Source organism: Myzus persicae, unplaced genomic scaffold, assembly GCF_001856785.1.
Source record: "Myzus persicae strain clone G006 unplaced genomic scaffold, MPER_G0061.0, whole genome shotgun sequence".
Taxonomy (NCBI): Eukaryota; Metazoa; Arthropoda; class Insecta; order Hemiptera; family Aphididae; genus Myzus; species Myzus persicae.
This window is the reverse complement of record NW_019104211.1, coordinates 353,197-372,988: the sequence shown is the minus strand read 5'-3', so window position 1 is coordinate 372,988 and position 19,792 is coordinate 353,197. Positions and strand designations below refer to the sequence as shown.

The following is a 19,792-nucleotide window of genomic DNA, read 5'->3' as shown; positions in this document are numbered from 1 at the left end:
AATAATAATTTTAACACATGATTAAAACATTATTGCCGGGTAGGACAAAAAATGTGTTAGTAAATGATTCACTGAAATGTATTAATTTTTATTTATTTTATTAGACCATCAGCTCACTATTGATCTTTAAATACTTAGTGATTGTTTTTGTAACTAGGAATATGTAATTTTAATTTGTAATGAACATTTTTTTATTTGTTTTAGTTACATCAATGAAGTTGTGTTTTATGTACAACTATCCTAATTAAGGAAGTTTATTCAAATACCTATAAGTTTTCGAGCAGGCCCAATTTCGTTATGTCAAGATTCCAGTAATTAATTAACAATCCAAAACCAACCACGGGTTCATAAACTCAAGTATAAATTATAACAGATATAATTTTGAAAATTGACTAAAAATATAAATATTTACATTTTGATTTAAGATTATTTTTTAACATCGAAGGTATTATACAAAATTATAAAATAGAACTAATTCAAAACTACATTATAGTTATAATTGTATAAAATACCTTTTTTAAATGTAATGAATATACTTTTATTTAATACAAACATAATACAAATTGGTGTTGGAAAATAATCCACGCATTAATCTTAACCAAGTATTTTTTGGACATGGCAAAACATAAAAAGATATTATTATACAAATGGAAGTAGGTGAAGTGACAGACGTAATAATTTATAGTCATTATCTCCTAACAGTAATCCAGGGGCCTTAGTAGAATCTCAAGGACCAAATCCAATCGCTGCAAAGTATCATTAAACAAGTGACCTGACAAATCGTCTAAAGGACAATGTCTGAAATCTAATACACTATTAAACAAACTTTAATAACATCGGTGGCCACGTTTCTAGGTAAACAGTAAACACGCATGCAGTTATTTTGTACAAGTGAACTTACTAATTTTGGTTGCAGGTAATAACTTTATAACACACGCAAAAGTTACTAAGATATTCACAGCATAAATCCACAAGAAGGGAGAATACTCAACAATTCACTGCGAAATCTGTGTGAAGCACACATTCTTAAGACACTGAGACTTTTATATTACTTTGGTACTTTACCAGAACTTAACGTGAGAATCCTCTTTGTTGTCCTGGTCTTGAAAATTAAACGACAAAACCGCAGTTTGTAGTAAATTTAAGCACTTTGAAACATTGGATTTGGAAAATTGTAATACTGAGATGACAATATTATAACGATTAGCGAATATAAAACAAACAGAATAAGTGTGCATCTTTACAAAAAATATGCCAGGTAAACTACAAGGAAAATGGTTATGCAGAAGAAATAATTTTTTTTTTTTTTGGGGGGGGGGTGGGTTAGCAATTAGCAGACATCACCAAATCATATGGATTTGGTATACATGCTAGAACATGTTATTCCTTCTAAGAAGACTAGAAACAGTGAGTTTATTTTTAAGATACTTCTGCAGTTCGGTGTTGACCCGCTTCCACGATCACTGGTATATTCGAGTCGTTAACTTTATTAATTTTATGATTTTTTATGTGTCGTCTCTATTTTCAACATGAGTTATGACTCATCAAATCACCAAACCACTAAATCAAAATGTACGCTCACCTCATCACTTGATTCCCAAATTCAAATCCTTCTGCTTATCCGATCGATTCTTCGCGTTGACAACGTGGTTGCAACAATGTGGTTAAACTCGACAACTCGATTAATACATCCAAACAAGACAGTTTTCAAATCCAGGCTCCGTTAATTCATAATAAAACACTGATGTTAACTCCAAAATCAAAGCTATCACATTAGTGCAACTCACCGATGTTAACGGTTTCTTGTGTAAGTCATCGCTTTCATTTCTGATGATCTTTTCTCACGGGCGCCTATATTATAATGGTAGGTACCATGAACCACCACTTGGTCTCAAAAATAACGCCAGATTCCATTCCTTCATAATTTCACCATCATCACTCTGTAGGATAATTAACAGAAACGTCCACCATACTAAGCTTACCTAGTCACCTCTTAAGTTTCTGAAGCTCTAAGCGCTAGGTTATTTGGTTTAATACATTGTAAACGTTAAAAACCTACTTCCGCTTCCTCTGTTTTTTTGTCGATCTCAAACCTGACAGCAATAATAAGGATATTCTCAATCTATCTTCGCAATTGTATACCATGATCAAAATGGAAATATCTCATAAGACTAAGAATGATTCACCGCAGGTGTTATAACTGCCAGATTTATGGGCACACCTCAAATCACTGCCATCATCCTTCCCGCTGCACCAAGTGCTGTGAAGATCACTAGGTACTCAGACTACCGTATCAATGATAAAAGCAGTCCAGGCAAATGCACCATGATCACACTTCTAATTACAAGGAGTGAATAATTTACAAAGCTATATCCAGACACTGTAAAACTAACCACTCAAACCACACTACATCCAGAACAAAATAAAAACTTTCTCAACTCCCCCGCCCCCTGTCAAGACCAAACCATCTCATGTCTCTGTTGCTTCTGACTTCACTAATATCATATTACCTAATAATAGGTAACTACATAGGTATCTGAATTTCTTTTAAATCTTCTACGTTATTAATCCTTCATTTTCCTGTATTACACAAGCAAATATATATTATTCCTTGGGTAAAAAATTATTATTTCTTTTTGGTTACTTTTATTTTATTACTGTCATTAGGTACTCATTAAACTATGTTATTTTTGCCTGTAGACTTTTATTAGTCTTCAATTTTACATTGATACTAACATCACTTATTTTAATAATAAATCTAAACTTGTAATAGCACGCACAATATGCTAAAACATTTAATTATAATAAATAAAAAAAAAAATAATAAATCTCATTATTATTATAATTTATTCACTATTATCATAAAATATTTGTATGCTATCAGCTATAATAACTGTTGAGTTGTATTATTAATATACATACATAGTAATTGTAGAGCTATAATAAATGTGGTACAAATACAGATTGATATAACCAATGAGTTACTTCCGCTATAAAATGGCTTATATTTTGTTTGTAGATCATTTGTAATCTCGATGACTTATTAGTACAAATATATGCACAAATTATTTTTATTCATTTTAAGGGAAAAAAATTAATTTATACTACAGCAATACTTACATATTGTTTTAAATTAATTTTTTGAAGACGTTCAATATTTCAATTAAATTGTATGAAATAAATTATTTAGGAATATCTATAATTAAAATTATTTTTATTAAAAAATGTAATGATCGATACAAGGTTTTGTACATTATTATCTGTTCAATTTTAGGTCGTTAAATCAGACTGCGGCAAAGCTATTACTCGCATGATGCGTCGTATTGGTGAAAAATGGAAGGTATATAATATAACGTTTACATGGATACATAATATGCACATTTAATCATTTCTTAATTCAAAGTATAAAAATAGTTGTAAAAGAAATAAAATAATACTATTAAATAAAAACAAATTATACATAAATGTGCATACGATAAAATATTATTGCATTACATTATCTTAAAATAACCTTATTTAGATAATAATATAACGATGTTACTGTGGTCATATAGGTCCATGTTATATTCAAAGCTAATGCTTAAATGCTTTGTATTATATTTTATTGTTTATATTAAATTTTCTTAACATGTGTAATAAATTTACTTTCAAACATATGAAGTACTGAGGTAGGTAGTACATATTATAATAATTATTTCTATAAATAAAAAAATGCATAATTTACACTCATAAAGGACTACGGTCAAAAATGTCAACAATAAATCATGATCATTCACGAGTTAAAATATTATATTGTTAGTGTTATGTAAAAGAGAAAATAACTATAATTATAATTTCTGATTAACGTACAAGTACAAACACTCTAAGTTTAAAAATTTAAAAATATAGTTTATAATATAACAATAATATTGTATAGTATATTGATGTCCAATGATAAACGTAGAGCCTCTACGTTTAGTTACTAGTGTTACTACCTATATAAGTACGGAATATTGCTATGTACATTGTTCCTAATTTATTATAATAATCGTCAAATAAGATTCTGCGTTCCTTCTTAATTAATATACTTTAAGATTTAGATACTCACTAATACCTTCCAAATTAAATAATTTATTCTTTTTTGTTCTTTGGAAAAATAAAATTATACTATTTAAACAAGTCCGGCATGATAGATTTTATTAACAAGCCCCTTCTGCAGAGCTGGTTAAATTTATAAAAACGATAGTATTTTTTTTTACTTTTATTTAAAGATTATGTACACCATACTCAGGCTTTACAGGCTATTAATAAAGTTTTTCCTAATAATTCAATAGTATAAATATATTTCCGTCGAGTGGCATAAACTTCATTAACTATGTTTAAAAAAATGTATATATTGTGAAAATTACAAGAATATTATAATATGTAGTATTATTTCTGCACAGAAATATTGAATGAAATTTAATAATTATTATCGCATACGACAATACAATTTTCAACATGTACCTACGCATACCACATGGAAAATTAATACTTTCTAATTATTAGAATAAAATGGTATATACGTCTTAATTACGTTCAAAATATTTATATAACTCAGGTCACAATAACATTAACGAGTGTATTAAACGTAAAATGTTATTATTCGTGAGCATAAACTAATAACATGAATACTAGGATATTTAATATAGTTTTGACATAAGAATATATAAATAATAATATATATATTTTTTTAATTAGGTTCTTCAATATAATACATTTATATTCGTTTGTCTACATTATAAAAGAATAGCATTAATAACAAACATTAATAAAACTAAAATTGACTAATTTATATAGCTTTAATTGTATGATCAATTGTCTTATTAAATAAACTTTTTGGGAATAAGAATCAGTTAAACTAGGTAGTAAAGATTCAATTATATTTTAAAAACCACAGTGTCGTTAGAATTATAAAATATGATTATATCTTAAAGAAGAAAGAACAAAATTAGTACGTATTCGTAGATACTAAAGCGTTGACCATGATAATTGTTATTTCATAAGTTTAAACTTTTACTTTACTCTCAATGCGGTTAATTTTTGATAAACTTTTAACATATAACTTAGTGAAATAACATTTTATAACAATAGAGATTCAATAATCCCATTTTATAATTGTTAAAAGCTTAGTTAAGTACCTGCCTATTTAAAAATATCTCAACAGTACACTTCCTTCAACAGCTTAATAACTTTTGAATTTCAAATCGATTTCTCCAAAATGGTTTGCGACATTCATATCATTAATATTAATAATATGTTTAAAATAAATTTAAGTTCTTTGTTTAAAGTTAACTAATAATCATACTTTTCTATTAGTAGGTAATGTATGAATATCAACTATAATAAAAAATAAAAAATAACTAATGTTAGATTGTCTATACAATTTTGCAATATATTTAGATTTACAAATGTATAATTAAGTGTACACATCAAAATACAATATCATACGATTGCAATTCTATATTAAATTTATATAGTACATATATTTTGAAAAACAATGAAACTATTTAATTAATTAAAATTAGTCAATACAATAAATTATATAATATAATACATATAAAAATATAACTATAAAGTATTACAAAAGGTATAAATGTATATTTTTTTCAAATTAAAAAAATTAAATATACTTTTATTATTAGCTACAGCTAATGTACTACTTAATCAAATAATTTAAGTTGGTTATTAGTTATAACTTATAACATATGAGTGTATGGTTTATTTTGTCGAAATTTAGGATCAAATTGTGCACTTAATAAAAGTGCCAATATATGTATATATAAACACTTATATATTATTATTAAAAAGTTATGCAGCTATATTTTTACTTCTATTAAGTTAGAACGAAAATCAAAAATTACAAGCTCGTGTAATTTAATTTCAAACCTCTGCTATAAAAGCTCTCTTGTATCATTATTTGACCTGCTTTTGTATCGGCACCTAGTTTAGCCGAAATTTAAAATTCAAATCGTAGAGCCTAAATCAAGAAAAATAGAAAGTATTTTTTCCTTACAAACAATGATTTTATAAAATATGATTACTCACATAAATTTGTCAAATGCTCATATCAAATACAATCCTAAGTTGAACAATATATGATATTTTCTTACCCTTGCTAGGAAAATATACAATCACTAAATCACATTATATTAAAATACTTTCATTTAACTAATAGCGATGTAGTACCTAGGTACTCAAGTTGTCATAATATAAATCAAAACAATATTTACATAATTAAAATGTAACAAAAAATATTGACGTAGGTAGACGAACACGAACTAAAAATGTTTTATAAGAGCTACTCACTATAGTTTTAATTTATATTTGTAATTTATTTTGAAAAGTGACAATGTTAAATTTAGAACAATATTATTTTATTATATCATTTAAATGAATAATAAATTAAAAACGTAAAAATATCGTTTAAAAAGATAAGTTTAGTTTTAGACAAATTCCACATACTAAAATCAACGTGTATAAGAAAAAAAATTTGTTTATAAAATAAAAATTACCAACAAAATCATAATATACTCATTTTTAATCCTACAGACGCAATACATTTATTTTTATAATAACAATTTTATTAAATATGGCATAACCTTATCTAATTTGGAAATGTTTTAATTTAAAAATATTAACACGTACTGACGTAGGTACCTATATTTTATTATTATATTAAATAAATAAATATTATCATGATATCATACATTTGTTTATTTAGTGTTATGAATTGATAAAAAAATATCAGCATACAACATTATTATAGGTTACATATTTTTCACTTAGTATAATACAACATATACCTAATCGTAAATTTGATATGTATCAAAATTCTGGAGTAAAGAAATACATTATTTTTGATTGTAATAGTAACACAAGCCCCAATGATGATATTATAGATTTTCAAATAAAATACTCTTTAAAAAAAACTATTAAAATTCTATTAAATGAAAATGAATCATGTGCGAAATGTATCCAATTTCAGAAAAGTACTGCAAAAGTATATATCTTCGACCATCTACGAGTAATAAAGTACTGTGTACCATGTCTCACCTTAAAAACAAGAGGTTTATTTTCTCACGGATAAGGAAAACGAAATTTCAATTTATAATAGCTGCAAGGACTCTAACACAAACAACTTTTTAAAATCTAAAATAAAATAATATTATACGCCCTTTGAGGTGAGTTGATTAAGGGGTTTTTGAACTTTTATTTAATTAAACTTAAAATTAATTTGCATAATATATAATGAGCATATTATACATTTTACATTTAACTAAATTAATGTTACTTATTAAAATATTTAAAAAAAATATCTTATCTATATTCAACAGAAATGTAAGTAATACAAATATTAGGAAATATAAAAGAGAATTTTACATTGATTTAATTGTAAAATCGATAAACGTTTATTTTTCTCTATAATAGGTACCTTTACAAAAGCATTTAGTAAAAGTAAAAACAATTCGTTTTCATACACATCATTCACATTCATTTTTTATAATATGTTTATATATTTATGAACAGTTTATGCAATAAAACATTTTAAATTAAATTGAATATTAACGATTTTTAGAATTTTTAGAGAAATCGACGACCATTGTTGAAAAAGCGACTTATTCTTTGTTTTACTTAAAATCTAATAACAGACGTGTACTTGTTATTAATTAGGCAAACAAAAACTACATGAATAAATTTAATAATTTGGCATTTAAATATTTTTGAGGTAGAAGCATTTAACATTTTTTATCAACTTATAAGCACTTGATAATTTTCAAAACCATACAGGTTTTCAAAATAACAATGCAATGTTTTAATTTAATAGACTTTGATGGCAGATAGTATATTTGACCATGTTTTAGGGAGTTTTCACTTTTATGTACCAATATATATTATTTTTGCTTTACCAGGAAATATACAAAATACATGAGCTAAACTTAATTTCCAATCGAAAAATAAGAATATTTTTGAAATACTCCTTCGACAATTTAAGCTTTTGCCTTCAAATATATAGAAAAGTAGCTATTCAGATAAGCTAGAAAAAGTGTGGGCGTCACCTGACGCTGAACTTTCTTATAACAATAATTAATTCAACATAAACTTGTGATTATAATAATTATTGATTATATTAATATAATATATGAAATGTTTTTTTGTATAGGTAGCCCTTATTATGATCATATAGCTCATTTACCTATCGTTTAGATTGGTGATAGTTGGTTAATTGGTATAAATAACTACTGTCTAGCCCTACAAGAAACATGCTGTGAATAAAATAGTTGAAATGAAGTGCGCATTTCTTACCTTGGCACGTAATCCTCGGGAAATGGGCGACGCATTACATTGGACCGGAAATAATCGTAAGATACGTAAACCACTCGTTACGAGGGAATTTCGTCGTACTAGTAATGCACACCACTACACGACTCTACGCAATCGCGGACGACGTGAAAACGGCTTGATCCAGCATAACGACAGCCGCTGAGAAAAAGGCTAATGACAAGTGACGATGCTGTTTTCCTATGACTTAAGAGGTCGTCGTACTCGCATGTATTTTCTCCGTCTTACTAATGACATACCAAAATTCACGTTTACCAATTCCAATCTTGTGTTGATGGCTTAAATATTCGAATGAAATAATTGACAAACTTAAAGGCGAGAAGAACATTAGGTGCCCAACTCTGCTCCCTTGTTGGTTTCTACAGTATTTTCATTTTTTATACGGTATAGTTATTATAGTACGCAAGACATTAGTATTTGTAAATTTCTCATAATTTACTTAAAATTTAAAATGCTGTAAAAAAAAAACGAGGAAATAGAAATAATCACCTATTATTATTGTTTAATAATAGGTCAATTTACTCTAATATTTAAACTAACAACACAAAATCGGCTATACTGAAATGCTTCGTCCATAATGTTGGGTCGAAAAATCGCGAAATACTGCCACGGTCACCAAAACCGACTTTGTGTAAACCATGTGGTTAATATTCATAACTGTCTTATTGTTGTTCACTAAATTAATTTAAATTGTTTGGTCAAAACTCGTGTAAACCGAATGCCCCATGAAAACAGTGCACTGCTGTTAACATGTTATCATAATATGATATGAAAATTTGAAATAGATAAAAATATGAATAAACTTCACCGAGTAATTAGGTGGACACTACATTATGTAGTTATTAAGAGAATCACACCTATATGTGTTGCCTTGTCCAACAAACGAATAGCATCGCAAATTTTACGTTCAGAATAATCCATTTTACTCTGGTAATTAGAATAAATTAACCTATTATAAAATGTAAAGGTAAGATTATTATCAAGATTATTATTTAGGGCATCTCGGGGGCTTTTATTTACGAAGCAATTTATGAGTATCTTAGAGCTATATTTTTTGTAAATGTTATTAAAATGATCGAAATTTGCATCAAAATTAAAATATCGATAAAATCCTTTGAAATGCTCTATACTATAGTGTTTCCCAAACGTTTTTCAATGGTGACCCATCAATTTAATCTTTAATTTGTTTGCCACCCCCCAACCACTGCTAAAAAAAAATCAAGTACCTATGCCAAAAATAAATAATATTTTTATTATTATCAATTTGGATTATTGTGAACGTACAATCTACTATGTTTGTATATATTATGTAAGACGGAGACAAGTAGACAACATATTATATGGTTGTGGCGCCCCTGTAACAACTACAAATTGTAACATTCCTCTAACTATACGGTGAAGTTTATTCATATTTTTATCTATTTCATATTATATTATGGTAACTTGTTTACCACCGTGCACTGTTTACAAGGGCCAAGGGGAATATAGCGATAGTAGAATAGTACTTGCAGTACGTAATTGTATTTGCTGTTTAGTATTGCAATGTTACGACATTCTGGCAAAATAAGTATCATTGTGCCTATACGTACATAATATTTATTGCAGCCCTCATCACTTTTGGTCTAACGAAACACGTCCCCTAAGATTAGGTACTATATTTACTTAAATGTACTTATTTTTTTAGGTACAAGTGTAGAACGTCTTTTTTTAATAAATATATTACGAACTCAAAATTATTTAATAACACAGATGATATCAATATTGAAGCAGGTAAATAATGTAATCACTAATCTTAACCATATAACTTATTAAAACACGAGTATAACATATGATACTATGTCCATGTTAAAGTTTACTTGTGAACCAGATATTATCTAAATAATTTTATAATCTACATGGTAATAATTAAATTTTAGGGTCACTCAATTTTACAAATAGTAAAAAAAGTCTGTAAAATTTACGGAACTCCTTATCTTTACGTATAGCACGCCTCTACGAATGTTATTTAAAACTGATTGTAGTTGAACATTATGTGAAATCCCCATAAAACCTTGATAAAATGGACATAAACTCAATAAGCGCCTCGATAAACGCTAAGACCTTAAAATGTTATTTAATGATACATAGAATATAAATAGGTACTCAAACATTTCGAAAAATCTGTATTTTAATGAAACCCTGGTTTAAATACAATTAGGTTAATACAAACGGTTTGTGCATAAATGATTCTGTACCTCTAAGTGTATTATACACAATACACATGGACCAGTGACGTATTATTGTTCGGGTAGAGAGAAAGGAGGGGGGGGGGGGGATTTCCGTGGATGGCATTTTTTTATAAATGGGAATAATATTTGAGTTAATATAATTTTTTGTTACAAGTTTGAAATCTTGTTAGAACATTTTTATATTACTAATCTCGTTACCATTCACCGATTGTGAAACTACGAACTTTTTTTCATGTGCTTTTTAGTACAGTGTCCTGGGGCTGCTTTATTGCTATGATCATGTTCCTCGATAACAAGGATAGTAAGATATTGTTTATTTTTCTTTGTTATAAATTTGTTTTTTGTATTTTATTATAAAATATATTTGAAATTAATTTTTATTGTCAAATATATTTATACATTCATAATTCATAATTATTATGATAGGACGAAAAACTAGTTCCGATTATTCTGAGGCGTTCAAATGCTAAATTTATTTTTCAACTATACAAAAAACAAGTAATTGTTAAACCTATTTCTCATAAATACAATAATGATATTATAATATCATGACAACTTCTTAAATTTTAAACATAATAATATAACAGGTACACGTTATTCTAGGATATAAATCTATAAGCTAACAAAAATATTTAACGCTTAATTATTTTTAATGTTAATATGATAATATATATTTATTTTGGGTCAAAATTAATAGTTAGGTGTGCATTCAATTATTTACCTCGTTATTTACAAAAAACTTTTCAGTAACCATTTAAGTATTATTTTTAAATCAAACTTTAATTCGGCTAAAGATATCAAAAATTAAATATGTTTAGAAAAATGATGAAATATTATTATAGTACTCTGGAATTTTATTAAATAATGTTGTTAAATTCTGGTTAAAAGTTAAAACTCTATAAATATTATTATTAATCTTTATTTATAGTATAAGTTAAAAATTAAATCATTAAATTAAACTAATTTAATGATAGAATTTATTATAAAAAAAAAAACAAAAAAAAACATAGGAAGCGTTTTAATAATATTTTTAGGCACTAAGATAAAATCTTTTAGTTTAACTTGCTCATTGACATTATTTTAATTGGATTTTATGCTTTAAGTATATTTTTTTGTTTGTTTATCGAGATTTAAAATTGTTCCCACTCCCTTAAAAAATCCTATGTAAGCCTCTACACTAATACCTAACTAAATCTGATATATAATATTATAATCCTCGAACTTGATATAGTAAAACAGAATGTCGGACACCATGTCAACTTTAAGTAAAACAGAGTGTTTAAAAAGCTTTTCGGGAATATTTAAGTGTAAGCATATATTTAAATACTGTCTCCGGCCATTACCACGGGCACTATGTTAAGTATTTATTTTTCATATTACAATTATTATTATTATAATAAAACGTTACGACAGACTAAAATAATAATATTACATTCAACGTATTCTTTTAAAAAAAAATGATAACACAACACTAAAGAAATACCTACAAAGGTTTAGGTATACAAACAATAAGCTCACTGCATACACAATTATATTTATTATGTATTATTTTACCTATTATATCATAATATTATTGTATATTTAAACCTTATAATGTGTACAAGAGTAGTATGTAAGTATTTTTCTCAAGTATACACGCTTTTCATTGAAAAACACTTTTTCCGCGAAAACAGCAAGTTGTTCCTACGCCCACTCACTTTCACGCGTTGACTTTGTTAAACGTATATTCGTGTGAAATAATTATAATCATTTTTCACCGTGCCAATATGACCTATAGAACTATAAATGTCATCAGCGGTGTGGTATATATAATAATAATGATAATAATAATAATAATAATAATAGCATCGTAACATGTTTCGATATACTTTCTATTCTCTCGAATATCCTATTATCATCTCGTAACCGTTACGTAAATAATTTCGCGTTCGGAAAACACTATATTATAAACATTATATACATTAACATCGGATTTACACTACATTATGTATAGTATAATACATTAATACAGTATACATTATAATACTGAGTATATAAGTACTACGTTCGGTCTATGTATAGGTAGCTATAACACGAATTACCCATCACTCTTATTACTGAAAACTTTAATCACCATAATATTATTACCACTATTGCGGTTTACTCAATTAATAATAATAATGTTAATACTATTATAATACCACTACTGTCTACCGCAATACTGCTACTACTGCTACTAATGTTGTAGTAATAAGTAATAACTCAGTATCTGTACATCGTTCTAACATGAAGGCACTACTTGTTGCTCGCACACTACCGTTACGTTATCAATAACGGGCTTCGGTTCACGATAAAGTTATAGACATATATTATCATTCATTACTAATATTACAGTAATATTATTATATAAAGATGACGTCAATCGGTCTATATATTGACATATTGTATATATTATTATTATTAATCACACACGTTGTTGTTATTATAATAATAATAATAACATACAATAACTCTTTATTCCCGACTAACGTCATCGCAGACCGCAGTATACGGTGTACCTAAGAATTATCATACATCGATTAGTGATTTTAGCAGACAAGTAGGTACTAATTTTATTCTAACTTTATTCTGCGTCGTAAAAGGTGTACTCACGTCGTCCCATTTCACCACTTTTTCGCCGTCCAACAGTGCCCGGGGCACGTCCAAAGGAGCCATCTCGCGTGCTCGGTGCCGAACTTGACGGCCGGGCGACTGTAACAACAATTTTAGTTTTCACGCGCCGTCAAACTGGTTCAAACCGGTCGTCTAGCCGGTGACGGCGGCAGCGGTGACTGCGACTGCAGTGGCGTCGGTGGCGGCATCGACATCGACATCGACATCGACGACCACGACCACGATGACCACGACGTTTCCCACGTCGGTGCCGTCATCGCACGTTTCGTGCGGCGCCTATGTCCGCAGTGGTGTACGGAGAATCAAATCCGAACGCGTAATCCGTTTCTGTTGTTGTTGTTGTTGTTTTAAATTATTAATATTATTCGGTCTCGGCACCACGTTCACTCTCTCTTATGGCTTTACCGCCGACCCGACGGAAACGGCGTGAAAAAAAAAATTTTAAATTAAAAACCGACCCGTATAAACTGCATGTACCTAACAATAATTTACAGCAACAAACTAGAAAATGAATAACGTGACACGGCCACGGACAAACAACACACAATGCCACCACGCGCGCAACACACACGCAAGCCGAGGACTGGACACCCGACGATAACGGAACACGCCGACTGTGGTACTCGCGGTTATATTATTATTATTTTAAATATCGGCGGCGGCCGGCGGGTAAAAGGCACTGGCGTCGTGTGCATGTATGTGTGTGTGTGTGTGTGCGTTACGATATTATGACGAAACCGAACGACCGTCGACCGAACGGATTGGCGGACAACGACGACGAACAGGCGACAGCGGCGACGACGGCGGTATGCGAACGACTGTCGACTGTGGTACTCGCGGCACTCGGCGGCGCGCCGTGCCCGTGGTGGCGAGGTGGGGCGCCGGCGGTGGGCTACGTGTCTGCCGCCGCCGCCACCAATTCCACCCGCCCGCCGGCCCGGCAAGCCGCCTCGCCGCACGACCTTAGTCGCAAGTCGCAACGGCCGCCACACCGCGAGAGCCACGGCACCACGTCGCCCGCGCACCGCAGCGCGTGTTGCTGCCGCCCGTTGTACGGGGGCTCGCCGGATGCTGGCGAACGACGACGGCGGCTGTAACGGTGACGCGCGCGCCGGCTCGCACGATCCGCCGCCGCCGCCGCCGCGTCCGGATGCTGGAGACCGGCGATAACGCCGTATAATGTAACGCATATAACGGCGTGACGCGTCAACAAGACCGCTGCTGGAGATTTTCGCCGCCGCCACTGCGCGCGTACAATATTATTTTATTCCCGGTGACGTGTTATTATTATTATTATCGTCGACGAAATCGCATCGGCTGGCACCGGCCACCATTATAATTTATAATACGTAATATTATTAAATTATGTGTGTACGACACGGCAAAATACGCGACTGCGGCTCGGCAACAGACAATAATACACAGAACCAGCAGCTATTATAATATATTATTATGTAGTATGTACATGACGTACTGCTGATACGCTTCGCACCGCCGCCGCCGACCGCATGAAATCATCCCGGACGATTGAAATTTAAATTAACAGTCCACCCCCCTGCCACCATCCCACGCTCGCCCCGCGCGGCAGTGACACCGGCACTCGTGCAGTAATAATAATCATATTATTATTATACCATCATCACACTCTGCGGCGGCGGATACGGCCTTTAAACTCTGCATGTGCACGGTACACGGACTTATACGGACGTCAATCCCAGTGAAGTAGTATGAACGCTATAATATCTGCAGCAGTTACCAGAGTTACCTATATATTATTATTATTATTATTATTATTATATGTGGGTATTGGAGAATGTTTTTTTTTTTTTTTAATTTATTACGTGTAAAATGTTGTACGTGTAACACACAAGTACGTAACACGTTATTAAAAGTTTGATAGATTAAATGCTGCCGTGTTGTAGGCCCCGCATGATGTCAATGAATTCGAAACTATAACAATAATGTACAGTATAATATTCGAAGGCTGTTTGGACCCGCCGATCTGAACAATATAGATCCGAGTTGAGTTCCGGACACTAGAATATGACAATAACCAGTTGGGAGTGTCGGGACACTAGTTGGGTTCCGAATGTTTTCGTGTGGATATACATTATACAAGTATGTACTAATAGTATTACACTGTTTCACGTCATTTGGCCCCTATCAGTTCGACGCAAGACCATAAAAGTGGTCCAATAAGAAATGGGCACTGACATCGTTAATCGCGTTATCTGGAAAAGGTTCATCACATAAAACATGTACCTACTGTTGCACATTCATAAAAATATTGTTATATTTATACATCTTTTCGACCAATCATCATTTTATTTTGACTGCCACTCCGTGATAATCATAATATTTAATACTTTATCGTATTTTCGTGAACAAACGTCTGGCACGACGCATAACTCTCATATATGCCTAACTTTTTGTTGGTTAAAAACCTAGACCCAACTACATAGTAGAGTAGGTACATAAAAAATTCAATACGAGACTCAGCCAGGAGATTCTTATTGCTGACAAGAGGTTCAATACCTTAAAGCGGAGAGTATATTATCGCTAGATTTCTCTGTTTGTTTCAACATCTAACTTGTAAGCAACACATAATCTAGCAATAAAGTAATATTATGTACAATGCGACATAACAAAAAAAACACATTTTTTCTATAGACTTTTTAAGTTCAAATTTATAAGTTGAGTATTTAAACAAAAAAATGGATTTTTTTGTAATTCAACAAATAGTATTTGTTGGGAATTGAAAATATTCAACATTACGTATAATAATAAATGTATATACATAGAACTGATATTTTCAAAATATTTGGACTAATTTTAAGCTACACTTGCCATTTTACGATACGTCGGTATGAACTTATATGTTTTAAAAAAAAATGTGATGTAAATGATGTAATATTATCATGATTATAATTATATAATATAAATTCATAAAATTTCAATCAAGCAAATTTAGATAACGACGCAGGAACGTATGTACACGACAGTATTCCAATAAGTACAATACTATCAAATTATTTAATTTTCCTTTTGTTGTAGGCATTTAAAATGTTATCTTTCCCATTTTCTTAATATATAACTATTATACTCCTTACCCTACGATTCAAATATCGTTATTTAATGGATAACTGCCAATATAAGCCAATAAAATAATAAAATATAATGATTACCTTTTTTAAAGTATTGCTGTGCCACCATTAATGCCCCCCATTCAGATATAGCCCTGTAATGAATCATATTTAAATACATAATATAAATACCTAGCACACATTTTGAATAATATATTAAAATAATAATATAATATTTACAAATGTGTATTATTTATAATATTTAAAATCATTCCATCAAACAATAATTTATCCTAATTATTATTCAAATAAGTATAGTTCCATTGTTGAGCGAATACAATTTTTAGAACACAAAATAGAATATTAAAAATTGTATTAACAGTAATGAAGACATATTTTCGTCATATTTGACAAAAATTAACTAAGAATTAAGGATAATAATAATACTTTTACATTATAATAGTTACACTGTACAGTTAGTATTTTGAAATATTATAATAATAATATTATGATTTGTTATTAGAATACCTACACACAGATTTAAACGATGTTAGTTATTTTACTTGCAAAAATTATTACTTTTAAATTTCATTAATTCATTTGTTTAAATCTAATAAAAAAAAAATCAATAAAGGCAAACATAAATTAATAATAAAAAAATAGTTTTCTTCAATTATTTAAAAGGCGTGATATATAGTGCAGAACGAACCATTGTTTATTTTAAGGCTATAGATGTTTTTCAACTGTTATTATAGTTTCCACAAAATTGGGCCGTTCAATATTGTATTTAAAAAAAAAAACAAGCACCAAAATAATTAAATTAAAACTTTTAAATTCTGGAAGAACTAAGGTAATATTATTATGTCTATAAGTATTGATTTTAAAATGGTGTTCTTTACTCTCTTTTGTGAACACTCATATGGAATGTTCTAAAAATATAAATTATAGCCTTATAGAATTTTATGTAAGGACAGGTCAATTTTTAATACCTACTTTATTTAATTTTCTCAATACCTATTGTCTTAAGTAAGATATACTACTGCATCTTTCAAAAAACAAAAAATACATCACAGAGAGCGGATTTCGTCTAGCTCCAATTAGTACATTTTTAGAGAGCTGGAGGATGCATCCTTTTTAGCATAACTTATTAGTAAACCAATTTTAATATTAATGATTAGAAATGTACACAATTTGGTTTTAATACAATTTCATCAGTGTTTCTCAGTCATTTTTTTCGACGACACTATAATTTATATCCATGAAAATGGTGACACGCTTTTAAAGTAACAATTATAATATATATGGTTACATGTAAATTGAGATTTGAGAATGAGACTTTATTCACGATTGTTTTTCTTATTTTTAATGTGTGGTTTTTACCATCACGTCATAACGCCTTAATAATGTATATATATTTATACTTTGAACACGTTTTTTGTTTCACACCGTTTGAGAACTGCTAGTCTAAATAAAATTAAATATTTCATTATAATATGTGATTAGACTATATGCGGTATACCTAAATTAAAATTGTTTCGATACTCATTAAATCAAAGTGAGTTTTGTTGTATAATACATTAATACCTATATTGATACCAATATTAATATCATATTATATTCAAATAGAAAATAAAAACACAGTGTTAAATAATAAAGTTGTTTTTATTTCGAACTTAATATTATGTTAATATTTACTAACTGAATTTACTATTTTATTTTATTTCTTTAAGAATACCTAATATAAATAAATTGTGTTGATGTATTAGTTTATTATGTGTATTTTTTATTGTATACAGACTACAAAGTATACCAACTGTTTTACATCATTCAAGTCACAACTCTCAAGTTTTAAAACAATATTGGTCATATAATAACCTACTGATAGAATGATACATATTTATTATTTAGATTTTATAAAATAATGCATTTGTGAAACCATTCACAGGTTAGCTGATAATAACTTACAAATTCGTAGTCAAGATCGAAGAATCTAATCTTTTTATAGGTAATAAATAAATATTTTGCATGATTCTTTGATATTATTTATTTGCTGTTAATTCTATTTTTTACAATTTTCTAGAAAACTATTACCATATTCGATAGTCGTACATTTATATTCATTATAATATCTACAAATATTTATTTTCATTAGTCATATGAAAATTATTATAATAAAATAATAACTAAAAGTAAAAATATAAAATGGTTATGGACATTTTCAAATTGTATAATGCATTCATTCGTCGTATAATTTCAGTGTTCCCTGTAATCTAGAAACAACTATAGTATTATTATTATTTATTATCACTCGTAGAATCACTAGAATTGGATTAAGATATCACCGCATGGTGTCAATGCCCGCAGAAAGGTCAATTTTTAAATTAAAAGAACTTTTATATTTAAATAAAATACTTAAACATTGCAACACATTACAACTTACAAGATCACCTGAGAGACCTGAAGGTACCATGCTTCAAGGGCCGAAAAATGAATGCATCAAACTTTCACAACTACCTATGTAATATAAATTCTATTAAGATAATTCAAAAATAATAATTTATGTGGAAATAATTTAACCATATAAAAAAGCTGTATGTTTATATATAATTTAATATCACCGTAATTTTTGTATTTCAGTTACAAATTATATTGTAACGTGAAAACCAGTAAAATAGTAGGCAGAGACGCAAAAAACGGTCATGTTCTTTCGTGAATAGTATGTGCTATAATTGTATTCTTACATAATTCATCGAATAATAAATAATAATCCTATATAATAATATATACTATTTAGGCACTATACGTGTATTATAATTAATTTTTAATTTTCGATAACAGATGTAATATTATATTTGTATGCTATTTATTTTTATAATATATATATATATATTTATATGTTCTTTGAAGTTTAAAATTTAAGAAAAATGACCTTTGTATGCGGCCCTTTAACAAATTTAGTGCGGCCAGCACCAAAATAAAAAAAACATTCTAAAATCCAAAATTCTATAAACAGTGAATAAAATAAAAACGTCACTTTTTATCTTATTATTTTTATTTATTTTATCTTTCTATTTTAAGCTTGTATCGAATTACCCGTTTGACAGATAAGTAGGTATCAACAACCTACGATTATGAGTTTATTAATTTCCACCTCGTAGTCTTGTATGAACAGTTTATCCGTTATCACTTATTGTCCGTTTGTGTTTTATAATTTTTATATTTTTAATTAGGTATTATTATGAAAAATGTAAAAAATCCTAGTGAGGACAGCTGCCTTAAATATATGCAATTAAAAAAACATTAAAAAAATGTTAAAATATGCTTTGTAAAATAAATTTGAATATAACTCCCTCTAAGTCGAACCAAACGGATTTTTAACGTTTTATAAGGTCCCACAGACTGCATGACTAAAAGAAAAAATATGTAAAAGTCATATATCATAATCAATCATAAACCCTAATTATTATC

General features: G+C 29.1%; 1 protein-coding gene across 1 annotated transcript in view; it reads right to left on the bottom strand.

Moving 5' to 3' along the window:
• LOC111040038 (1-phosphatidylinositol 4,5-bisphosphate phosphodiesterase classes I and II) overlaps nt 1-14,073 on the bottom strand; it is a 53,145-nt gene extending 39,072 nt beyond the window's left edge. Inside the window, exon 1 of the mRNA XM_022323727.1 lies at nt 13,221-14,073. Coding sequence (XP_022179419.1) covers nt 13,221-13,283 — 63 coding nt within the window. The 5' untranslated portion in view covers nt 13,284-14,073. The remainder of the gene's footprint in view (nt 1-13,220) is intronic.
• Between the last annotated feature and the right edge of the window lie 5,719 nt (nt 14,074-19,792).